The sequence below is a fragment of the Macrotis lagotis genome, chromosome 4 (genome assembly GCF_037893015.1).
Source record: "Macrotis lagotis isolate mMagLag1 chromosome 4, bilby.v1.9.chrom.fasta, whole genome shotgun sequence".
Lineage (NCBI taxonomy): Eukaryota > Metazoa > Chordata > Mammalia > Peramelemorphia > Peramelidae > Macrotis > Macrotis lagotis.
This window is the reverse complement of record NC_133661.1, coordinates 154,797,309-154,823,987: the sequence shown is the minus strand read 5'-3', so window position 1 is coordinate 154,823,987 and position 26,679 is coordinate 154,797,309. Positions and strand designations below refer to the sequence as shown.

Below are 26,679 nucleotides of genomic sequence, written 5' to 3'. Positions count from 1 at the left end.
TTCTCCCTCATTTTACTTCTTCAAATGTTCATTAAGAACATTTATTGAGGATGTCATAAAGCTGATTTTTCCAAAAGAGAGAATCTCAAGAGTTTACAAGAACCTCAGATGTCATAATCCATTCCATACTCGAATAATCCTCTCTAAACTAAATATGGGATAAATTGGATAACTTCTCTGGCCCCTTCCAATTCTTGATATATATATATGCTGAAATAAATGTTAGAATGATTTTAAATGGAAATTTGTTTTCAGCTATAAAAGATGGTGCTAATATAAAAGGATATACTTCCTGGTCTCTTCTTGATAAATTTGAATGGGAAAATGGATACTCACAAAGATACGGATTCTTTTATGTTGAATTTAACAACAGCAATAAAACTCGACATCCTAAGGCTTCAGTTCAATACTATAAAAACATCATCACTGCAAATGGATTTCCTAATCCAACAGAGGTGAGAGTATGAGATATTAATTCTAATTCACAATAAGGGAATTAAAGTGGATTGCAGTAGGTATCTCTTCCTCTCTATTCCCTTATAGTTATGCAGAGTAAGAAGTTTAACTTTGATCTTGCACCCCTCTATCTTAAGTTCCAAATTTATTGGTCAGGACTAAACAAACAAGTCTTCTTGACTTCTAAGTCTATATTCTGTCCAGAATGCTGCAATATCAGTGAAGACCATTAAAAAATTAAAATACAAACAATACCTATTCATGTATACAGATGTTTATTTATGTACTAATAACATAAACACAACTTAGCATTACATGAATTGCATATTTAGTATTATATGTGGTAAGCTAATAAAAGAAAGGTTATGAATGTCGATCTCTATAACATTTCTAAAAATAAGATATCCAAGTTTGTCCATCTCACCAGATGGTTCCAAAAGTTTTGATGGAGAAGATAATCTAAACTATTTTTAAGGGTTTCAAAGTTTTTATTGGGGGATTGATTCTATAGAAAAGAAAAGGGATAATAAAAAAAGTAATATACATTGTTTTGTAACTAATGAAAAACATGAGAATAAAAAAATTACAAAGTAGTCAGTTTTATTTTTAAGATTATAAGCAACTTGAGGGTAGGGATTTTGTTTAACTTTGTATGTGTACCTAGCACAATATTATACAAAGGCTTCAGACTATATTTCCATGTTTGTTACATATTACTCCCTCTCCCAAGCTACTGGACTATTTGCCATTCCTCACCTGTGACATTTCACCATCTATCTCTGGGTCTTGGGCATAAGCTGTTTCCCATGTCTGGAATGCTGTCCTTCCTTCCTTCCTTGCACATTTTGGAACACCTAGTTCCTTTGAAGTTCTTCAAAGAGGGCTTCCCTGATAGTTGTCAGCACATTCCAACATTTTTAATATATCCTGTACGTACTGATCTGTGAATATACTATACCTCCCCAATAGAACTCAAATTCCTTAAGGGCAGGGGCTGTCTCATTTTTATTTTTGTAGAACCTGAAGGCAAGGAACAGAATTAAAAAAATTTCCACACAGTGCCCTGCACAGGGAACACTCAATAAGAATTTGCTGATCAATTTAATTAGCTTACAACTTTGACTATTAAGAAACCATTACTTATCAAGCTAATCTTATCAGGTGGAAAGATGGTACAGCATAGCCAAAGAAACCTGTTCTACCACCAATCAGATCCTTGCTGCAGGTAAATATTATATCCTTATCTTTGCCATACTAAATGACATGAATATATATCCAGAATGATAATCAAGCTCCTAACGCCTATTTAAAATATAAAAACAAATTCTTACTTTACTTATAAGCATATACTAAATAGCTAACTATAAACATCTTAAATGAAAGAGAAAGCTTTAATAACATACTTGCTATAAATCCAAAAGACAATTTTTCTACTACACTATGCTGCTCCTAATAAATCAGACTGATGCATACTGATAGTCAATGCAAACTTAAAAAATATGTGGCTTTTTTTTAAAGGATTGGGTGATATAAAAAATGGCACCAAACTGAAAACATATAAAGGGGCACTTCATATATTGCACGTCAGCATTTCTAATGCAATGGTAATTAAAGGACTATAGGCAGAATTGTATCTAAACTTTCCAGTTAGATGGTTTGGTTAAAAAAACTCACCCAGAATCCTTGTAAAAGAATAATGTATAAGAAATCAAAGGTTACTAAAAGAAATATGTGTTTCTAGGAATTTCAATACTTTTAACTCAGCATATGCATTAACTAGTCTGTCATAAAGCTAACCTGTCATTTTAAAATCTGCTAAACTTTCTATTTGATGTGGAAAATACTGATTCATATTAAGGCACCTATATGAAAAAACAGGAGCTGAAAAGATTAAAAAAAAAATACAAAACGAGATATTCTTAATATAAAAAGGTAGTTAAATATTCCAAAAGTACAAACACAAACTAATACTGAACTCTAAGCTGAATATATATACTCTAAAGGCATTTATTGTACAATTACTAAAGATGGTTTACTTAACATACTTTCTCACATAATCTATTTAACTATAATAATGCCACCTTTAAAATGCTCCCAAGGCATTGTTTCTCCTCAATTTTTATGTCTCCTTCCCCACAATGAAAGAGGAAAATGGAATGCTGTTGCTAAAATCCAGAGGTTGATTCATAGATAGAAAAAATGAGACTGCATACTTTTAAGAAGCAAAGATGTTTTAAGACTTCTATCAAAAACACTAAATCCTAAGTACATTGTGTACCACTTTCTACAAATCATAGAATGCTAATACACTCAATTCTCAATATTTAATTATAGAGACACCAATTTATAGTAAATCTGAATAGTTGAAAATATGAACTGATCTTTTGAAGGTTTTTCAATACTTTCAATAACCTTTCAGTAAAGTTACATTAGCTGAAACAATGAGAAACTGACTTATGATCCCTGTCTTCTTACATTTCAGAGCCCTTGCTAAATCACATGCAAATGGTTACAGAGATTGTGGTGCCTACAGTCTGCACACTTTGTATACTTATAAGTGCAGTTCTACTGATGTTCCTTCTTCAGAGGAAAAGCTAAGAAAAGTTTACTAACAAAATAACTTCATTCCATATAAAGTTTAGTGTCTTCATCTTCGTTTGGCTTCAAAGGCCTGCAGAGTTTCCTTTTTTGGTTACTGTGATGACAAAGAAATTATTTTTACATACACATAACTGACACCATTTCCAATATACAGTGTCATTAAAAGCGATTTGGATTTTAGTCAACTTGTGTCTTTTTTTTTTTAAGGTTTTTGCAAGGCAAACAGGGTTAAGTGGCTTGCCCAAGGCCACACAGCTAGGTAATTATTAAGTGAGGTCAGATTTGAACCCAGGTACTCCTGACTCCATGGCTGGTGCTCTATTCACTGCGCCACCTAGCTGCCCAAAAGACTTAAATTTTTACACAAATTATTTTGGTTCATTTTTCTTAATCTTTTTAGAAGTAATACTCTGTATCTGGGACTCATACTAAATATTAAATACTAAACTACTCAAATGAATCCTACCTCATTGAAACAGGTAGTCTAGTCAAATCTGACCTATTTAAGTAACCTATTTTTTTCAAAAGAACTTTTTAATTAATTTCAAAATACTTAAAACTCATACAAATGTCTATCATGTTTAAGCCCTCTGTAAGTGTAAACTATGAAGTCAAAATGCTTAATGTTTTGTACCTATAGTTTAAATAGATTAAAGCAACTATAAAAATCAATGTGTCAAGTTAACTCAAATTCATGAAAAGATAATCACAGCTCTACATGCTTAGTAACAGATTTGCCTTTTTGGACAAGTTACTTGTGGGTCTCAAGCTTTCTATCTCTAAAAAAAGGAGGCTGGATCGGATGATCTATAAAGCTTCTTCCGATTCTAAATGATAGAACTATGGGTATCAAGTATTAGAAAGCTATATTAAATGCAATTATCTATTGCATTAAACCAACACTACTTTGTAAAGAACCTAGGATACTTGCTTGCAAATTTCAAAACATGCTTAAAATAAAAAAAAATACCTCTTACAAGATGATACCAACATACTTCATGTGAAATGCACTTTGCTGCAGGCAACCATGTTAGTGAAATACATTTTTTCTTCAAGACTATTGTTGAACATTGACTCAGACAGCTCTGTAACAAAAATGAAATTTTAGTGACTACAGAAGAACTTAAAAGAATGCTGAGTTCCAACCCCTTTCATAATTATTAAGAAAAAATTAGGTCAGCTAGGTGACGTAGTGGATGGAGTACTGACCCTGGAATCAGGAGTACCTGAGTTCAAATACTGCCTCAGACACTTAATAATTACCTAGCTGTGTGGCCTTGAGGAAGCCACTTAACCCCGTTTGCCTTGCCTTTCAAAAAACAAAAAAAATTGCTTTCATTCTACTGGAACATATAAAGTTTGAATGACATGTATATATATAATACTTTAAGGGGAAAAAAAGCCTCAATTTACAAAGCATATAGCCTAGAAGGTGATTATTTTCTTCTGGGTTTTTCTTCTCAAAATTCTCATTTGTTAAACACAATATTTTAGGCATTTATCTGATCATTCCAGTTTTCTGTTCTATAACCCTTAAAACTGTTCTTCACCTCACCACAACCTTCAATCCCGTTACCCCTCAGTTCTTTCCTAGGTCATCAACTTTGTACAAACTCTAGAGTCTCCTTCCTTCCTTTAAAATAGTTCAACTTGTATCCTTTATCCTACCATTGATCATACCTCACATCAAGCCAAAACCTTGAATTATTTCCATAATGCCCTGGGTTTTTTTTTTTTTAGTTTTTGCAAGGCAAACGGGATTAAGTGGCTTGCCCAAGGCCACACAGCTAGGTAAGTGTCTGAGGCCCAATATGAACTCAGATGCCCCCGACACCAGGGCTGGTGATCTATCCACTGCGCCACCTAGCTGCCCCCTGATTTTCTTATTCATGCACTCCTAAATGGAGGAAGGAAAAATCCCCCAACAAAATACCACCACAAAACCATGTTAACTGGTTTACTGGTACACATTTATCTAACAACATCTCAATTGATAATTCCCTAATTTACTATCCCACTCACCACAGCAGCTTTTCCAAACTGTTTCATCCCTCCAAAATTGAGGTCAATCAATCAAGGACTCCTTCCTACCTCATCACAATTAGAGATGACTCCTGCTACTAATACCTCTCTCTCTTTCACTCTTGTCTCACATAAAGAGGTTGTCTCTTCTCTTCACTAAAGCATGCATTATGTTGGAATCTGGATACTTCACAGCCTTCTAAATGCAACCTTGATCCCATTTTTATCTTTTGTCCATCAGATTGTCCCCTCTATCATTCCCACTCTAATCTTCAATCTCTTTATGGGTTGCTTCTCTGTCAACTACAAAAATGTCCATGTCTTCTCTATCATACACACTACCATCCCCAGTCTTGTCCTATGCTTCTCCTTTATTTTGTGATTAAACTTAAGTTATCTAGACAGTTCTTCTAGTTTTTCTCTTCTCAAAAGCCCTTACAAATTGGTTTCTGACCACATTCTTCAACTGAAATTGTTTTCTCTGTTGTTACCAAAGACCTTGTAATTGCCAAATATAATTAATGGCCTTTTCTTGATCCTTTGTCCAAGGACTTCTTGCCTTCATGTTATTTCATCTGGTAATGTCATCATGGATTCAGTTATCTCTCTTACATGTCTGCTGGACAAGAAACTCTACTGAGCTTTTTTTGCTCAGACTCAGAAGGCAGATCTAGGACAAACTGGTGGAAGTTACAGGGAAGATTTCAGCATTATATAAACAAAATCTTACTATCATGTAGAATTTCTCCAAGGTGGACTAAATTGCCTCATGAGATAAGTTTTTATCATTGAAAGTCTTCAAATAGAAATTGGCTGTTATGTTTCACATATGAATTGAACTAGGCAATCTGGGTGGCAATAGCTAGTAAAAACAGTGCTAGAAAGAGCCGGAAAAAACTCTAGTATAAATCTGGCTTCAGATACTTAGCAGCTGAGCAAACCTGGGCAAGTCCTTTACATTCTACCTCAGTTTCTCCCAAAATAATAGCATCTTAAACCTGCCCTTAAACCTACTCTGAATTTTTCTAAAACAACCTTTAACCTAAAGACTAAATGTTTAGAAACACCCACTTGAAACAATTTTTGGTGGGTTTATTTACCTATAATGGCTACTGTACAGACTAGGTATTTTAAGACTGGGCCTAAAGTGCTACTAAAATCATCTTTATGACAAAAAAAAATAACCTTTATGAGCATATCTTATTTTCCATTCTATATCAAGTTTTAATTAAAAGAATTTTAAATTGTTCATTACCTTGTTTGTTAAAATTCAGATGACTTATTGATGGGGTATCACTCATTTGCCAAACTGTTTTAACTTCTTTCTGTCCACTACTTATTTCCACTTTCCATTTTTTTGGAGTCTCGCTAATAAAGAAAAAATAGAAAATTATAAAACAGGTTTCTAATAAAAGAATTATTTCAGAATTATAAATGCTTACCTCTGATAGAAATTTTTTATGACAACTGGTCTGATTGGCAGCTGAAATGTATGTTTCTCATTAAGAGGGTTTCTCTTATAATATATTATGCAAGACCTATAAAAATAAAAGTGAAAAGATTTTTTTTAAAAAGAGAATAAGGTCCATTCTAAGATAATTATAGAAGTAGAGAAACCCTGAGGATTTATATGATCTAATGCAGTACAAAGCAAAACTAAAACAGCAATTTACACTATGATTATAATAATATAAAAGAAAATAAGTGTCAAAACTTAAGAATTGGAATTTACTCAGTGACCAATCATATCTACAGAAGAATAACAATGAATCAGTTTTCTCACCTCTTGGATTAAGGCAATAAGACTAAAGTTGTAGCATGTGACATTTTCACAAATGGTCAACATGTGGAAATGTCTTGTGTTTTTTTTGTTAACAGCTCTTGTTTTGAGGGGGTGAGGAAATAGTTAAGAATTGAGTGGGGAAGTAATATTAAATATAATCAATCACTGAAAAATAGAAGAAAGCTAAATGAAATTCAGAGGGACAATAGGCAGGGAAGGGCTATAACTACCATATTAAACTTGAAATATTTACACAAAATTTACACAATAGTTTTATCTGTTCATTGTGAGTATGTTTGTCAAATCCATAATAATACAAAATAACGATGATGAGGGGAAAAAATAAAAGATATGTTTGGGGGTCAGCTAGCTGGCACAGTATATAAAGCACCAGCCCTGGACTCAGGAGTACCTGAGTTCAAATCTGGCCTCAGACACTTAATGATTGACTATCTGTGTGACCCTGGGCAAGTCACTTAATACCACTGCCTTAAATAAATTTTTTTTTTAAAACATGAAAGATACATTTAGAGGGCAAGGAGAGGGATTGGGGATAAGGAATTAGATAAAAGCTTATTTAGATACATACATGCATATATAAAAGAACTCATGTCTAAATAAAAAGTTTTAAATTTCATAAAGTGCTTTTCCTTTACAACAGCCTTGTGAAACATGAAATATCACCACCATTTTGCAGATGAGGATGAGGAAGGAAGTGACTTTTCCAAGGTTATAGAACCATTTAATGCAAGATCTAAGATTTGAATCCAGGTTTCCTTACTCTTCAGTCCAATGTCTTTAAAAATCATTGACATTTCTAAGTACAGTAATCTGAAGAATCTTCTTTTTTACATTTGCAACTAAGAAAATATTGTTTCACTGAAACAATGAAGAGTAGCTCAAAGAAGATTCTAACACTCTCAGTGTAGGGTATTATCCAGTTACATGGAAGTAGAAAGGACATACTTTCTACAACAATTTAGCATAACTTTTAGTCAAAACGAACATCAGTGTCTGTTTATGTTGCAGTGTGAGAGTAACAGACTCAGTAATTATAGCTGAATATGCCACATCACCATACAGATATACCAGTTATCAATCTGATGAAAAGTTATGCTAAGAGTTGTCAGAGCAGTTCTATAATGAGAGGTAGATATAGGCTGAACAGTATTGAAATATATTAATTATGGTAATCACATAATTACATAATAATTACTACTTACTGTGCTAAAGTAAATAGAATTTCATGTGGAAGTTTAAGGTATATCATGCAACTGAGTACTACTTCCAGGATATGGTGGAGTTTCCTTATACGACGAACTTGTTCCAGTGTATCTATGGATGTAGAAATAAAGTAATCCTGAAAGGAAAAAAAGCAAATGGGGGGAAAAAAAATGAAATTTTTGCAAAAGAGTTAGCCAAATGAAATAGGTCTAAGTCTCGAAGACTGAGGGAGAGAAAATAAGGCAGAGAATGCATGAATTCTAGTATTATGCTTAAATTACACATTTAAAATAATCTAGGTAAATCAGGATATATATATACATATACATATGTATATATATATATAATATATGTATATTCAAAGCAAAGAGAAAATGGCTTCTCATTTAAGTACCAAGAAATGATGTACTGGTCCAAATATAGGGGCCACTTCCTAAAACAGAGTATTTGCCTAAACTTGTATTTTTGTGAAAAGGGGAAAAAAATAAATATAGATCATGCTTTAATCCAAGGTGAAGTAATCCAGGGTGAAGTAAAGGGGGAAAATTATTAATCTTTAGATCAGAACAATCCCTTACAACTATAAAAGCTGTTCTTCTGAGCAGATCAGAAAGTGGTTTATGGGTATTATACATCATCAGGAGCAGAGTGCTTATGTGTGTGTGCATTCAAGTGAGTGTGTGTGTGTGTGTGTGTGTGTTTAGAGTTACACTTCCAAATGGATGTCCTATTAAAATATCTTAAATTCACTATATTCAAAAGATAACTCATTATCTTTCTTCCAAAACCCACCCCTTCTCTGAACTTCTCTACCCATTAGGCTACTTTCCAAGTTCTTCATTACTTCTCATTTTGGAGTATTAAAATAACCCTCCAATTGATATACCCATTCCTATCTTACCCTCTCCAATTTACCCTCTACACTGCTGCCAATGGGATATTCCTAAAGCAGTGACTAAGCATGTCCCACATCCCTTTTCTAAAAACTCTAGTGGCTTTGTGCTATCTCTAGGATTAAATACAAATTCCTCTTTTGGCATTTAAAACTCTTTACAATTCAGTCTCCCAACTCATTGTACATTATTAATTTCTTTTCACATTCTCTATAGTATAGATATCTGGATTATTTTTGTTCCCCACATGTATTATTTCAACTCATCTTCTAGTCTATTGTATGGTTAATACATAGGATAAAAGATTTTCCATGGTAAAGCCTTATAGCTTACAAAGAATTACTGACCCCCAATTTACCCCTGATGTATAGGGAGGGAGGGGAGGTGAGCAGGATTATCTCAAGCACATATTTAAAATAGCTTGAGTATTTAAAATAACAGCTGAAAGCCCTTGACTGGTCCTGGCCAGACTCTCAAGGCCATACTTGATTAACATTGCCTATCTCTTTAGGAACTAGCCATTCCTGAATGTAAACTCCTAGGACAACCTGGAAAATTTGGTTTTATTCCATTAAAAAATTGGCAAGAAACCTTCTTTGTTCTCAAGCTATAATATATAAGATCTAATCACACCCTAGCCTAATTGGAGTTTTGCCCATGAGGACGCTCTGCCTGGGACCCTTCCCAGTTAGGACTCTGTTGAAGCTCCCCTGATTGTTGATGTTTTCTCTTAATATCTATGTTTATGTAGGCTTTGCCCTTCTGTTTAGATTAATCTCATCATCCACATCTCTTAGAATCCCTAGTTTCTTGGCCTTCTACATGAGGCCTTGGGTATTAGTGCCTCCTCTTCAAAACTTCTATGTAAGTTACTCATATTGTAAACATGTTGATTTCCTCCAAAGATCATGTACTTCTTGAAACCAGTTATGGTTTCTTTTTTGTCTTTGAACCATCAGATCCTGGCACAGAAAAGGATTTTAATTAATGCCAATCAATTGATCGTCCAAAGAAGCATAATATTTAACATACATGTGAAAGATGATACAGATTACTTTTTTTTCCTTACAGAAATTAAACCAAAAATACAAAGAACTGGCAAGTCTGTGGTAATATACCATTTACTCTATATTCATTCCATGAATTTATAGGTCTCTTTCAGGATACACATGTCTGTGAATTCTGTGAATTAATTTTGTTATTGGATTTTCCAACGTTCTGAATAAATAGGTCTACAGTGGATTTAAAACAAAGTATATCTATCTATCTATATATAATTCAAAATTATTAAAAAGTGCAAAGCAAACTGGAAACTGTCAAAATAAACTTACCAAGTGGTTTAATGATGCAAGCTCCTGGCCTATTGAAGAAAATTAAATACACATAAGTAGGAAGTATATCCACAACAACAAAAATCAAGCTCCTTTAAGTATCAAAGTATCTATCTACTTGTAAATGTTACAATTTTAACGCACTTTAATGAATTTTTTCATATTATTTTGTACACACATATATTTTATATAGAGTATTTTTTAAAAATGACAAAACAAAACATAAAGGCAGAATTTTATACTAAAGTAAGCCACAATTATACATTGTTTATCCTTGAAATTATAGTTTGTTTAATAATTTCTAGGTTTCAAGTGTTGGATGTGAGTAATCAACTCGCATTAAAATATTATAAGACAATGAATAAGACCTGTTATCTAAGTATCTAGATTTTAGAAGGTTGGTAATTAGGGATGATAATGGATAACTTAAGAGAAAGGAACAACAGACTTACCTATAAAAAAATTGATGTAATCTCGCTTTATCTTGTCCAAACCAACCTCCAAAAGCATTCGAATTGGAGTAGTACCAGTGAGTGGAATTATATCCATGACTCCACGGTAAGACTGCTGAATGTGTTTAGTTAATAAACCGCTACTCCCTCTGTGGAGCTAGAGATAAAACATCTTTTTTAGATATGTTAACATCATTTAGGTGAACATAAATTCATGGATCTAAATAAGGTTTAAAGCATTTCGTTTATCATTTTTATATCTTCCCCTTCAACTGAATCAAATCTATTCACACACTGGAAATCCCCTAATTTAAAAATCATATAAATTAACTATCTAAAATATATACATACCCATGGTTGAACATCCCCACGTCTTAAACACTGTAAGATCAACGTAAAGCACTTCACCAAATCTTGGTATGAGGTGACACCTTTAAAACGCAAATTACAGTATTCATTTTTATAGTTTTTTTGCAGTTGTTTTAAAAGAAAAAATTTTTTAACCTGTCAGGTAAAAGAAAAATATTTACTTTTGCAATGAAAAAGACTAAACCAGGTTAAAAATTTTAAAGTAAGTCTAATAAGTTGATGATAAAATGAGGGAATCAAGTATGTAGTCTATAGTATAAAATATCAGATGTGTGGAATTCCAACGAGGTAGTTTAATAAAAAGAGCCCCAGATTTAGAGATGGAGAACTTGAGCTAGAATTCTATTCTACCAGCTTTTGTTGATCTTATCAACAAAAGTCACTTGATCAGTATGGCTCTTCAGTTTTCTTCTTTACAGAATGAGGACATTAGACCAAATGGTTTCTGGGGTCTAACTCTTAATCTATGATCCTATAAGACCCTATATCCAACAATGTTAATTTATAAATGAAAATAGAAATTTTCTGAGACAAAATATTTTAGATTCACTAATGAGTAACCCCTTTATATTTCTTTTTTTTTTTAAAGGTTTTTTGCAAGGCAAACGGGGTTAAGTGGCTTGCCCAAGGCCACACAGCTAGGTATTTATTAAGTGTCTGAGACCGGATTTGAACCCAGGCACTCCTGACTCCAGGGCCAGTGCTTTATCCATTATGCCACCTAGCTGCCCCCAACTCTTTATATTTCAATGTTAATGAAAAGTTAACCAGAAATTCAAAATAATTGAAACCATGGATGATTAATCAAAATTTAAAGTGGAGGGAAAAAAATCTAAAGTGGATATTATGCTGATTTCATTAGGTTTTAAAATAAACCTAAAATATGACCAGTAAGATTTATTTTCTTGGGGCAGCTAGGTGGCGTAGTGGATAAAGCACAGGCCCTAGAATCAGGAGTAGCTGGGTTCAAATTTGGTCTCAGACACTTAATACTTACCTAGCTGTGTGGCCTTGGGCAAGCCACTTAACCCCGTTTGTCTTGCAAAAACCTAAAAAAACAAAACAAAAAACTTATTTTCTTAACAGAACAGACACTTACTCATTCTCATTTTGCACCACAGCTGTTCAGCGAAATCCAGATCACCTCGTACTGTGAAAAGACACCTAATGGTATCATCAACTGCAGCAGTATCACATTTCAATACCTGAAAAAGAATCAAAACTTAACAAAATGCTTTATTTGCCAAAAACATAAAGATTTCTAGGTCACCAGAAAAAAATTTTAAAACACAGTTCCTCTATTTGTATAATTCACCTATTAAGTTTAGGCAAACATTTTTAAGAAGTACACATATGTATATACTACATGCACCCCAAATGTATTGTTGTTCATTTATTACAGCTATGCCTGACTCTTCTTCATGACCTCATGGACTTCTTTCCATTGGATTTTCTTGGCAAAGATAGTGGAGTGGTTTATTATTTCCTTCTCTAGTGACAAATACAGGTTAAATGACTTGCCCAAAGTCACAAACTAGGAAGTTTCTGAGGCTGGATTTGAACTGATTCCAAGTTCAGTGTTCCATCTATCTAGCTGCCATGTTTACTGAACAATGAGTTACATACACTTTTATTCAAGCAAGAATATTTAAGTAATTTTATAAAATGCAACATTAGATGCTGAAAATAGTTCAAATATTTGTTTCCAAAAAGCACACATCCAAATTTTCTTTATCATATAACTACTGGTTAAAGTTCATTTGCTTAGGCAACACATCTAGCCTAGTTTCAACACTCTTGTCCATTTTTCTGGCACTTTAATATACCAATTTATCTTTATAAATATATAATTTGTAAAACTTTTAATTTATATTGTATTATACATATAACTATTATGTTACTTATAAAGATAATATATTTTAGAAATTTATCATGTAAATTTATCAGTTGCTTTCTGGAAGGCGAAAAAGAACAACAGAATAAAGTCTTTAGGAATTAAAATTACCAGCTAGCCTGACTTCTGGGAAGAACTCCAAAAATAAGATCAAATAGTAAGGGAAGCCTAAGGGCTAACTTTTTCTGAACTTTCCATGGAATACCAGGGCTACTGTTATAAAAATCATATATAATGAATTCATTTGAGAAAGCATGAAGTCAAATACCCAGCATACTATGGAATGAAGAATTATCTGTGAAGAGTCTTAATAAAAAAAAAATCTACATACCTTGACTTTTTTTGCTGAATTATCAATTCCATCCAGCCTACTCTTTAAATCTAAAAATGGAAAAAAGATGGCATTAATGATTTTCTGTCCTGTTTTACCCCTTCCTTTCAAAGATGGAATATGCTATAAAGAAGCAAAGTCATGATTTAAATCTAGATCTTATGACTGGAGTCAATTTTTCCCCTAATATCTTTTATCTACTTGCTAACATATAATTTCTAAGGATAAAACAGTATTATCATTATGTAAACAAATCTAAGTATTAGAACTTCCCGAAACTACCTCTCTTTTTACATCTACTACATAATACTACAAAATAGAAGCTCTCTTTCTTAACCACAACAAGCTTTCTTTAGCCAAAGTCCTGCTCAGACAAACCAAAATGATTTAAGTTGAAAACATGAAGTGAGCTAGAATCAAATACCATTGAGAAATTCCTGAACAAGGTCAACAGATGATTTAGCCTCCACAGGCACAGGCCAGTCAGTAACACCAGTTGTCAATCCATCAGCCAAAGCCTATTAGTAGAAAATACATTGCTCATGAAATCAACAAATGTCAATAAAATGCCCAAGCAAGTTAGCACATTATTCTCTAGTGTTTTATTTGTTATTTAAAATAGCTCACATTTCTTCCACAAAGTCCTATTAGCATGCTTCTTCAGGGCATCAAGTTTAACAAGACTATTCCAATAGAAACTTAGCTCTGGTAGGCTCCACTGTACTGGGGAAAAAACTGTATAATCTCAGTAAGATTGTGACAAGTATAGTTTAAGTAAGGAAAGAATCATCACCAACAGGCTGGCCACTTAATGCTGAAACACACAAAATGTGGTCCTTGGCCTTAAGTGGTCTTTTCACCTGCAGTAATGGCAGAGTGGCAGTAAAAGGGATGAGAAAGGTGCTAACAACTGCAGTTTTAGACAGTCTATCAATTTCAACTTGGTTGTTACTACTTGAAATGTAAAATTCATGTCTAATGAACAACAAGTAGGCATATCATGGGAGAAACTCAGTTCTATAAATGCTGATATCCCAAAAAATTAAATCAGAAGACAGAGGGAGTTGCAACTAACTGAAAGAATAACTTAAAGTTTAAAATTTAATTTATTTTCAGACCTGCAATCTCCCCCCCCATCCATTTCTCCCCTCCCATTTAGACAAGGAGAAATATACTACAAATATGTAGTTAAAAATAAAATAAATTCATGCAACAGCTGTTTAAAAAAATGTCCAATCTTTACTTTGAGTCTATTTCCTCTTCATCAGGAAGTGAGTAGCATGTTTCAAGAACAGGCAATATGTTTCCACTGGAATTGTCATTGTGTTGATCAGATTTTCCAAGTTGTTTTGTTTTTATGATATTGCTATTATTGTGGTTCTGTTCACCTCACTTTGCATCAGTCCATACAAGACTCAATGTTTCTGTTCCCATTACCATTTATTATAGCATAATACTATTTCATTACATGTATATACACCTTGCTCAGTCCTTTCCCAGTTGAAAGGCACCCTCCCCTCCACTTTTCAATTCTTTGTCATCACAAAAGTGCTATGAATACTGCTATACAAATAGGTCTTTTAAGGAATTGGTTTTACTGAACATGCAAAGGGAACAAAAAAAAAATCTAATTTCATGGGGCATTTGGCACTGCACATTGTGGTGAATATTTATTAAAAGATCATTGGGGGTGGGGGGCAGCTAGGTGGCACATTGGACAGAGTAAGGGCCCAGAAGTCAGACGACCTGAGTTCAAATTTGACCTCAGACACTTAATAATTGCCTAGCTGTGTAACCTTGGCCAAGTCACTTCATCCCATTGTCTTTGCAAAAAAATCCCCAAATACATAAATAAATAATGAGCTAGCAAAAAGCCCATGAGAGGTTTAACATTTGATGCAAAGAATGGTGAAGCAGAGAAATTCTAGGAACTTGATCAGATTATTTAAGTGAAATCAAAATATGCTTATATGCTTTGTGATTTTAATGTAAAAGTAGGGACAAGTGAGGATAATGGTAAATATATTAAAAGGATGGGTCTGAAATTAAGTAAGGAGTGGCTAAAACTTGAAGACTACAAAGACCCTAAGCCTCAACATCAAGAACAATTTAAGAAAAGTTAATGACACCAAATAAAAAGCTGATTCACTTTGATAAACAGGAAAATCATATTTCTGATTGGTGAATTCTTCCCGAATGACAAGGGTATGGGGTCAGATGCAAAACAATCACCAGAGAAAGGAAACCCAAAGAGACTTACAATATAACTTAAGGCAGAAAGACATAATACACTAAAGAGAATACTGATATAGAATATTCACTCATTTGTAAAATTATACAGAGCAGATTTTGAATAGTGCTTAAATCAGCTAAATAGTGAAAGGTAAAACTAGTAACCACAGGAACTTAAACATTACAGTCCCGGGTGCACTAACAAATAGAAAAATGATTTTCTGGAAAATAACCAAATTAGACCAAGTAAATAGTAGATTTGTGTTGGAGGTGACACAATTGTGAGAATTTTCAGGTACTGATTCACAAGCTGGTTGAAGGAAAGATAAAAAAATTGCATGGAGAAAATAACCTAGAACTTAATAATTCATCAAAAAAGAATGACATTGGCTAACATTTATTCCCATCTTCAAGCCTACATAAAATCTTTATGAAATCATTGACACACACACACACTCAAGAATTTAATGAAATTATTTATAGGGAAAAGACAAATGAGAATTCAAAGTAGACCACACTTTTACCATTACACAGATGATTGAATTATGTTTATAAGCCCAGTGATTGGGGACTAGCTATACAAATTGTGAAACATGAGTGGATTAGAATACTGTGGTGTTGTTAAAACAAGAAAAAGATGACTTCCGAATTTTTCAAATTTTTTTGAAAAGACTGCAGAGAAGCACAGGAATACTTCTATCTACTGCTGCAGAATTAAAGAATCAGGAAAACAATTACATTTTAAAAAATCTTGGTTACAAAAGAAACACAGACCCCTATTTTTTAATATTATTCCAAAATGTGTTGCATGGCTATGAGTTATTAACACTAGGAACACTACAAAATAGTGAACTAAAAAATGAATATCAGAGGCCCACAGAGAGCTACATAATAGAGATGAAAAGGCTGTAACATAATAACTAAGAAACTTGAAGAATTGGAATACCATAATCTGGAAAAGTAGAATGAGCATGTATGAATGATTTGTGAACTGTTTTATGAAGGGACCATATAAACTGATAGAAATAGAATTTCACTTTCTCAAAAGTAGTAAAATGAGAAGTAACTCTTTGTTGAGTGTGTGTGTGATAAATCATCCAGTAACCTAAGTGTGAGAATCCCAACTAAAGAAGAAACAGAAAATTTCATATCATCTAAATTTGAGGAAAAATGCAATTTTACTCACGATAAGAAACTTCAGTTCCCGATGCAGATGGTACAAAGGGCTTCTAGGATCTCCAGGTTCCACTTTAATATTCTGAAAATTCCCCACAAGTAAGTTTTTAGTACTAATCTTACATATAAGTCTACAATTAGTTACATTTCCAAGGTCCCCTACCCCCCCAAAAAACAATAAAAACTTAACCCCATAATTCCACTGCAATGTGTATGTCTGATGCTATTAAAGATGAAAAGGGTAAAAGAGTAACCACAGGGGGAAGCTAGGTGGCGCAGTCGAAAGAGCAGCGGCCCTGGAGTCAGGAGTACCTAAGTTCAAATCTGGACTCAGACACTTAATACTTGCCTAGCTGTGTGACCTTGGGCAAGCCACTAACCCCATTGTCTGGCAAAAAAAAAGAGTAGGGAGAAAAAAGCAAAGAGATCCTTTCCCCCTCACTTATAATTAATTTCAGAAATTTCCAGAAACATTGTCAATTACTGGAAGGGTCTTGAAATTTTAGGTTTATGAGAATTAGATTTTATTAATAAAAAAGATGCCCTCTACAAAAGTTATGGAGGGACCAGAACAAGAAGAGAAGCATTTCTGAATGCTCAAAATAGAAAGATGTTGTTCCCTGTGACAAAGAAATTTTTGTGAGATCTGGATAGTAAAAGGAGAAAAAAAATTATTTCTTACCAATACTGAAGAAGAAGTGAGAGGAGGTGTTTGAAGAAGCACATCCACAGGACTCCATGAAATATCCAAACCAACAGTAGTGTGTGAAAAGGAAATTGAATCATCTAAGGGAGTGGATTTAAACAGCTCATACTGAGCATAACCCCTGGTTGTTACCTGAAAAGAAAAACCTATATTAATCATATAATTAAGAGTAAAGTCCTCATAAAAAACAGTAGTAACAGAAAATACTTACTTTCCTTCTTAAGGATACCAAAATCAGACACAATATTATAAAATGTCCTAACATCTTCTACTTTATTCTATCTACAAGTCAAGAAACATTTTAAATTTATTTTTTTTCTCTAGACTACAAACCAACATTATGAAAATAGTGTCAATTAGAATTCTTAACATTAAAAACTTTCATAGAAAGCTGTATGTGCACACACATAATACCTAGTTTTAAATTAAAATTTAAAATGACAGTCAACAATTACAATATTTAAAACACATACAGTGGATGACTTATGTCTTTTCAGGTGCGAACTTTTCAAATCTTCAAGATTTGCAGAAGGGTTTTTTTCAGGTGTGGGACCTGGGGGAGAAAAAAAAAATCTCAGATTAAAACCCCAGTTTAGGTTTAGAACTCTCAAAAAGTTAATTAACTTTCCCAGCATCAAAAACTGGTAGAAATTTTGAGAGGCAAAATTAGAAAACTTGAGTTCAAATTGTGGTTTTGCTTTTTATAAACTGGGTGACTTTGTAGATATAACAACCACTCAAACTTCCAATTTCTCAATATGTAAGATGAACAAGCTGTCTTCTCTAAAAACTAAGGATACTGAAATTTTTTTAGAAGTCAGAATTAATATTTCAGTTTTCACCAAGAATATCACACTAAGAAAGAAGTACTCTTAATTTTTTCTGTACTTTAACTGCTTATGGACAACAGTTTTCAATTAGAGAGCTTGAAATAAATGAAATCTGAATGTAGACCACCAATGATAATATTTAACACGCAGTACCTACTATGAGATTGGTGAAACAGTATAGTCAATTTTTTTTCTCATCTTTCTAAGGCAAAAACTGACTGCTAAACTTCTGAGGCTGTGTACAGCTTGGCTAATATATGACCTTAAAAAGTTGCAGTTAATAATACTTAAAACAGTTTTAGAAATTGTTTGCTTTATACTAATTCCATTTGTATGCTGTTCCCTCTAAAGTGATGTCATCCCCCCCAATGATTTAACCCTTAAGATCTCACCTTTACATGTGACTACTTGTAAGACAATTCCTGTAATGCCTTTCTTTGTTCTAATAGGTTCAGCACCTAGCCAACAGGTACTTTCAGGATCTGAGCTGTCACATTTTACCCATAAGGGAGGAAGAGGTTTAACTGGCCTTTTAATCTCCAAATGAATCATATTAGGATTTTGTGTCATGGTGTAAAGTCCAATCAGCTGCCTGGAAAACAGAATTTCAAAGAATTTTGGGTTCAGATTGAGGTTCAAGTTGAAAATTATAATTCTGGCAAATTCAAAGTTTCTCATGAATATGTGCTAGATCATAAAGTGTTATTTTAAAGCTATAGAAAATAACTTTTTTCTATGAATGGTTTTCTATATCCCAGTGCCTAGCACCTAGTAGTGCTAGGGAGATGGTCAATGCTGAATATTTAACTGATTCTTTACAACAGCAATAAGAGATGGGGTTAAGAGAATAAAAGTTTTAGGCAATTAAAAAGCACAAGACATGAAACTATTAAAATTCTCCTCAAAGTGAGGCAGGAAGAGGGTGTTGAAATGCAATCAAGAATATTTTTCTTTTTCCATTAAGAGGAGTACTTGTCATTTCAGAAATAAAGAAATATTGGGTATACAATATTATATACCCTGTTAGATATGGTCATTGTCTTAGTTGATAAACTGCATTTTTGTTGTCATCACAAGATCAACTTGGGGAGATCAATACAATTTAAAAAACAAAATTAAAAAAATGTTTAAACCCCAACAAATTCACTTGGGTAAAAATTACAAATTAATGAGTTTACCTGTTGTAGTGGAAAGAACATTGAAGAAAAACTGGGGTTGATTCCTATCTCTGACACTTCTTTGACACTGAACAATTAACCACTTTTGAACCAGTCTCCTCATATCACATATGGTTATAATGCTTATATTACTTAGGTTACACAGTTGTTATGAGAAAGGTACTTTTAAAACTGCCAAGTTCTCTATCAATGTAAGTAGTTACTCCTATGTCCTTTTACTTCTGAAATCATTTTTGAAATAACAAACATTTAAAAAAATTCTCTCTTTTTTTTTTAGGTTTTTGCAAGGCAAATGGGGTTAAGTGGCTTGCCCAAGGCCACACAGCTAGGTAATTATTAAGTGTCTGAGACCAGATTTGAACCCAGGTACTCCTGACTCCAAGGCCGGTGCTTTAACCACTACACCACCTAGCCGCCCCTAAAATTCTCTCTTTTCAAATAAAAATTTTAAAAGAAAACTCACCTGGCTCTCTTAACAGGTAAAGCAAGTGGTCCAACATTTCCACTGATGGGGAAATCAGAAATTACTGATTCTTCAGACTGTGATTCTTCTGTATGCTCCATTTCCTTTTCTTTTGAATGCTTTAAAAATATTTTTAGCATGATTAGATTAAAGGTCAAAATTAACACAACAGAGCTGACTTGATTAAAACTGTTAATAATTGAGCAATACATAGTCACAAATACTGAAAGATGGAAAAAAGAACCACTACTTAGCACTACAAAGCAAAGTTACTTGATATAAAGTATCAAACCCATAGCTGATTGTCCACAGAACCTTGCTGATAGGACCATTACTCATTTTTTAAGAATTCCCCCATCCAACTTTCATATGACCACTACAGGAAACTGGAACACTTATATAAAGTCATTGTATACCAGCAGCACCCCTAAAAAATGGCTCCCTTCCTTTCCCACTGATTATTTTCACTGTTACCCTGCAAGGCTTAAGGTAACCCTTCCCTTTTGGTTCTAAGATGATAGCTTTTATCTGCACACCCTCAATCAATCATATCCTACTCTTTCATTTAGAGTACAAAAAATTTCTTTACTAGAATATGATGAAGATTCTCAAAGTATAAACTATACCTATTTCTTCCCCTGTTCACATTTTTGCCAATGTCAACTCTCACTCTTATCAATAAAGACTGTGGCTCTCTATACATCTTTTTCAACCACAGCAATGACTAAGCTGTAAATATCAAAAAATCCATCACATTGTGACCAACTTGCAGATGATAAACTAGCTGATGTGAACTGTGTTACTGTGATCCTCAGATCTCAAAAGCTCTTCAACCTCAACCTCTTCAGCTCAAACTGCCCAACTTCTCAAGAAGCCTGGCTTTTCTTCACAGTTTGACCTGCCATCAAGTACCAATTACTCTTTCCTCAGGAGTAATTGCTGACTTCCCATATCAATCTCAAAGAACATGGGAGAGATTCAAACATATGCCTATAATGAAATACCAGTGGTATTTGACAAGGGAAATGAATATACTAATGGTAGGAAGAAACCTGGGAATGTAAGCTCTAGAGAAACAACTAAGCTCCTACTGAGCTGTGACACAGGCCAAGTCATTTTGTCCTACTGACCTCTAGCCCACCTGCAAAATGAGGATGGTATAACAATATGGACAAGTTCCCTTCCTCTCTCTCTACAGTTCCTTTATTGAGGTTTCATGGTTGTCTTTTCTCCTCTGCAGGATAGTGTAATGATTAGCATGTAATGGACAAACCTGAAGGTAGGAAGAGCTGGAGGTCAGATCCAGCCTCTGATCTTGAGCCAGGAACTTAATCTCTTCAGTAAAATTAGAGGCTTGGATTGAATGACTTTCAAGGTCTCTTCCAGTTCTACATCTAAGAATTCATAATCCCTAAACTCAGGTCGAATTACACTTCAAGCATTACCAAAGCCCTCCAAGAAGCATTCTTCCTTGTCCCTAGTCCTAGGGACTCCAAGCTCTTTTTTCACCTTTAGCTAGAGAACTATCAGTTCCAGTTACATAATTGCTATTTTTTTGTACTCTGTGGAAAAGTTTCTTAACATCAGAACTGAAGTTTCATCCCAAACCATTTTGAGATTGTTATGGCTGCTTATATTATCAGATCCCATAACACCTAAAAAATAATAATCACATTTTTGAGGTATTTAATGCTTTTCAAGAACCCAATTCAATAGGAATTTTCTTTTTAAAATTTTTATTTATGGCAATTGGGCTAAGTGACTTGCCCAAAGTCACACAGCTAGGCAATTATTAAGTGTCTGAGGTCAAATCTGAACTCAGGTCCTCCTGACTCCAAGGCTGGTGCTCTATTCACTACTCCACCTAGCTGCCCCAAAGAATTTTCAAAGAAAAGATGTATTTGACTACTTTGCACAACCCCCTAATGTCTCCAAAAATATTTTGTCCTTACACTAAAATTAACTTACTCTTATATTTCACTACTTTCGATCTCCTCTGAATATTCCACCAGACCCTAGGGAAAATGTCCTCTTCAAAGATCGCTTCAGCCCTGGAACTCTACCACATCACTGTTCAGCTCAGAACCTCAACTCCTTTGGGAACTACTTAATTACTGTGAATTTCTTTGCAAAGTCTCTGACTTCTCCACTATGCTACTTCTTTCTACCCCAGGTTCCCTTTTTCCTACCTCTCCTTTTCAGCTTTCTTATGATTGTTGTCTTCTCCCATTAGAGTTTAAGATCACCGAGGTCAGGCCCTGTCTTCCTTTTTTCATATTTGTATTCTTTAGTGTAGTATCTGGCATACAGTAAATTTGTAATAAATTCTGATTGATCTAAAATCATGATGAATTAGGTCAGGGCTAGATCAAGAACTAGAATATGAAAAAACAAATTATCCAAGTTGCAAAGCAGCAAGTAATGATAATTTCTTATAATTATTAACCTTGTTCTCCTAATTGGTATTACTACTCTAAAACTAACCTACCAAATCCACCATGTTACTGATAGACATAGTAATCAATTGCTTTACAGTTCCATTCACCAGTCCTGGGACTTCCCAGTCCAACATCCTGACCTGGTCACTTCCCTCTATGTGTGATTTTTATGAGATTATAAATTAACGAGTGGTAGAGATTATCTTTTGTATTTTTTGCCCTGGTACTTAACAAAGTATTTGGTACATCCTAAGGGTTTAACAATTTTTTTTCACTGATTCATATTTATATGAAGCTTTACAATAACAAGTAGCTTTACTTATAGAGCCCTGAGTGATTTACTTAAAATATTTGAAAATGACAAATCTACAACTCCAAGGTATCCACTATACCATTCAAAATAGAAATATCCAAGTATGCTGGAAATTTATATTGTTTTAATAATATTTAATACCCACAAATAAAGGGAACTTTAAGTTAAATATATATGAGTAAGATGATGGAGCCACCAATTACTAAAGTGAAGACCTGACATTTGTAGCACATATGTGAACATTGCTAAAGTGACCACCGTGATGACTAATAATTAAACAAAAGCCAGTCCCACTTACCACTTTCTCCATCACAAATCTCATGCCCCCATAACCTTCCAAAGGATTTGTTCGACTTTCAGTTATCATTTTCACTTGGACATCACTCTGTCAAAAACAGATGAGATTATACTCATGTGAGTTAAGTAAATACACATTATTCTAAGAAAATCTAATGTCTTATTGTATAGCAAAAGACTGCTTTCACACATTTTAATATGCTAATTCCATGAAAGGAAAAGTAGAAATGAGACAGGAATGAGACAAGTATTTTATGGAAGATTCAAGATAAGAGAGTTAAGAATGAAGAATTAATTAGAAGTGAGAAAATCTGGTTGTCAGTTCTAACATAATGTGTGGTTTTCAAAGCTGAATTTGCTTTCAAATCTATACATGAGAAGATAAAACTAGATTATCTTTAATATTTATAGCTCTAAACCTGCATGGTTAATATTTAAAATTATTTTTAAAGATTTTCTTGCTCAAGCTCATCTCTGCGTCTGGTATGTTCTGCTTCTATTTTTTTCCACATCAATATCAAGGCTTTGAAAGTTAATTTAACTTTCCCCAAAACTCATTTTATATTTGCTAGCTTCAAAAAATTAGTAGCATTCATTTAGTATTATACAATTTAGGACTTTAACACGTCTCTTACAAAACTAATACATAATCTAGCTAATTCACTAACTATATGACATATGCATGTACATACATGTTTATAAAGATAAATCTGAGAGTTCCCTTGAGACAAGAAGACTATGACACATTTTTTTATTTTAACTTTTGGTAGCAAAGGATAAAGATGGATTTATTAAAACCTAATAGATTATTAATGGGGCATAGAGGAAAGAAAAAGGAATGGCCTGTTTTATCATTTAATCAATGCTTCAAATGTATTATTTTTTAAAATTCTCAGAATAAATTTAACATGTGCATTTGGAAATATCTCTTATAGAATATTCTTGCTTTTTATCCAACCCATAAAAAAATATCAGTTTACCTCATAAAAACATCATAGAATTAGTTAAATTACATATTATATTCTGGGTTAAAATATATCATAATTTAATGAAACTAGGAAGATTATTATCTATTACCCAGGTTAGTACCAATGAATGTGAAAACGATTTAATTAAAAATGAACACCTCTTATTTACCTACATTTACATGTATGCAAAAGCATACAAATTCATGGAGGTGATATGCAATTATTTCCCCTCTGAGATATATAAATGGTGGATATTAATTAACTTGTATAAACAATGTTAACTAATTTTAGATATTAAGATTTGTTTAAATGTAAAAAAAAATAACTTTATACCTCAAAGAAAAATGGCTCTTTCTTTACTTCTTTAATTGCTCTGAAACAAAAAAATTTTAAAATGAAGTTAAGTTGACTTAGAATAAAAATAATTCAATACTTATTATCAGTTGTATAAACCTGAGGAGGTCTCTTAACCTGTCTGCCTTAGATTCTTCAACTAAGGCAAATATAATACCAAAGTTCCTGGGTTGAGGATCAAATGAGATATTTGAAAATATCAGTGCCTGGTAGAAGGCAATTAAATAAAATGTTTGTTTCCCTTCTCCCATCCAAAGAGTACAACGAAAACAGACTGAAGTCTTGGATCCAAACTAATCAGTTGGGAATTTTTTTTTTTGCTTGACCATGAGTACCTGTAAAAAAAAGAATTTTCTTTTTCTCCAAGTGTATGGAGGAGAGGTTGGGATGAAGGAAGGAAAAAAAAATGCATGTCTGTTAATAAAAAGAATCAATTGTCCGAGTAGCCAAAACAACAGTCTTGTTTCTTCAAGAACAATGTTTCTTGGGGGCATTTAATTACTTTAGGTATTCAAGAGTTAGTACTTTGTACAATTGATCCCAAAAGTTATATATGTATGTGTGTGTGTGTGTGTGTGTGTATATGAGTACTTTGTACAATTGATCCCAAATGTTATGTGTGTATATATACATATATACGAGAGTACTTCGTACAATTCATCCCAAAAATTATATGTGTATATATATATGAGAGTACTTAGTACAATTCATCCCAAAAGTTACATATGTATATATACATACATATATATGAGAGCACTTTGTACAATTCATCCCAAGTTATATATGTGTGTGTGTATATATGAGCACTTCGTACAATTCATCCCCAAAGTTATATGTGTATATATACATATGAGAGTACTTTGTACAATTCATCCCAAAAGTTACATATGTATGTAAAAGTTTCATACATATGTATACATACATATATATGAGACGACTTTGTACAATTCATCCCCAAAGTTATATATGTATATATTATATATACGTGTATATATATGAGAGTACTTTGTACAATTCATCCCAAGTTATGTGTATACATATATGAGAGCACTTTGTACAATTCATCCCAAGTTATGTGTATATATACATATATGAGAGTACTTTGTACAATTCATCCCAAAAGTTATATATACATATATATGAGAGTACTTTGTACAATTCATCCCAAGTTACATATGTATATATTATATATACGTATATATATATGAGAGTACTTTGTACAATTCATCCCAAAAGTTACATGTGTGTATATATATGCATACATATGAGACTACTTTGTACAATTCGTCCCCAAAGTTATATATGTATATATTATATATACGTATATATTATATATGTATATATGTATATATATATAGGAGAGTACTTTGTACAATTCATCCCAAAGTTGTATATGTATATATTATATATACGCATATATATGAGAGTACTTTGTACAATTCATCCCAGAAGTTATTTTATTCGGGGTAAGAAAATGTCGTGAAAGACGGGAAGACAAGTGAGAAGCTCCACTCTTTCGCCGACGGTGAGGATGACTCCAGGCCGGCCGCTGGGGCAGGGAGGGCCGTTCACTGAGGCTGGGCGGCCCCTCAGGGGCCCTCACTCCGGTTTCTTTCTCGCTCTTTCTAGCGCTGCCGCCCCCTCCCCTCCCCTCCCCGACCAGACAGAGTGGCGGGGAGGCGCCGCGGCGCAGGGGCCGCCTCCGGGCCCGGCTCAATCCGGGCCAATTCTCGGGGGCGCAGCCGGCTTACGGCCCCGCAGCGGGGTGGCCGGGCCGGGCCGGCGGCCTGGGGGGCCCCTCGGACCCCGCCGCGAAGCCTTAGGCGGAGGTCCCGCACTTGGGCGAGGCCCAGGGCCCGGGGAGTAACTGTCCGGCGAGGGGGGGTGGGGCGGCCGCGGGCCCGGGGCCCGGGCCTCACGTCCGTCGGCGGCGGAGAGCCGGACGGAGGGAAAGGCGGCAGGGCCGCGCGGGCTGGGGAGACAACTCACTGGACGAGAAGGTTGTACAGCCCGGAGGCCGCCTGGTCCACGTCGGCCAACATCGCGGCCGGGAGTCTGGAGCCTTCCGAGCCACGTCCGCAAGGAGTATCAGCCCCAACGTGCCGACGTCAGAGGGTCATGACCCGCTCCGCCCCGCCGGACTACATTTCGCGTTGAAGGAAACATGCGTCTTCTCCGCGAACTTTTTAAAACAATTTTCATGACAAACAACGCATTTCTTTATTTCTTTATTTAAATAATATTTCCTTCTCTGCTAAAAAAAAAGTAAAGAATAACTTTGAGGAAGATTTTTACGCGTGACGTCATACGCGTCACCCTTAGGATCATTCCGCGAAAAATGAGTCCCTGAGGTTTAACCTATATTAAA

General features: G+C 34.2%; 2 protein-coding genes across 5 annotated transcripts in view; one reads left to right on the top strand and one right to left on the bottom strand.

The window, feature by feature from the left end:
• Window positions 1-3,172, top strand: part of LCTL (lactase like) — a 31,919-nt gene extending 28,747 nt beyond the window's left edge. For 2 of the 3 annotated variants that reach the window (XM_074234451.1, XM_074234450.1), the window contains one exon: window positions 2,939-3,172. In XM_074234451.1, coding sequence (XP_074090552.1) covers window positions 2,939-3,054 — 116 coding nt within the window. In that variant the 3' untranslated portion in view covers window positions 3,055-3,172. Of the gene's footprint in view, window positions 1-255; window positions 456-1,617; window positions 1,682-2,938 lie in introns of all 3 variants that reach the window. The other variant, XM_074234449.1, reaches the window with a different exon arrangement.
• Window positions 255-26,422, bottom strand: LOC141521667 (protein zwilch homolog). Of its 2 annotated transcripts, none has more exons than XM_074234448.1 (19): window positions 26,301-26,422; window positions 24,291-24,330; window positions 22,991-23,077; window positions 19,942-20,060; window positions 18,693-18,892; window positions 17,944-18,023; window positions 17,447-17,602; window positions 16,775-16,846; window positions 13,781-13,874; window positions 13,357-13,406; window positions 12,231-12,336; window positions 11,114-11,193; window positions 10,763-10,919; window positions 10,311-10,339; window positions 8,086-8,222; window positions 6,522-6,617; window positions 6,335-6,447; window positions 4,053-4,142; window positions 255-3,151 (listed from the first exon to the last, which is right to left on the bottom strand). In XM_074234448.1, the coding sequence occupies exons 1-18, from the start codon at window positions 26,351-26,353 to the stop codon at window positions 4,054-4,056; spliced, it is 1,758 nt and encodes a 585-aa protein (XP_074090549.1). In that variant the 5' UTR covers window positions 26,354-26,422; the 3' UTR covers window positions 255-3,151; window position 4,053. The 2 variants fall into 2 exon arrangements, with proteins under 2 accessions (XP_074090549.1, XP_074090548.1); XM_074234447.1 differs by having other exon boundaries at window positions 256-3,151; window positions 4,028-4,142; window positions 26,301-26,421.
• Between the last annotated feature and the right edge of the window lie 257 nt (window positions 26,423-26,679).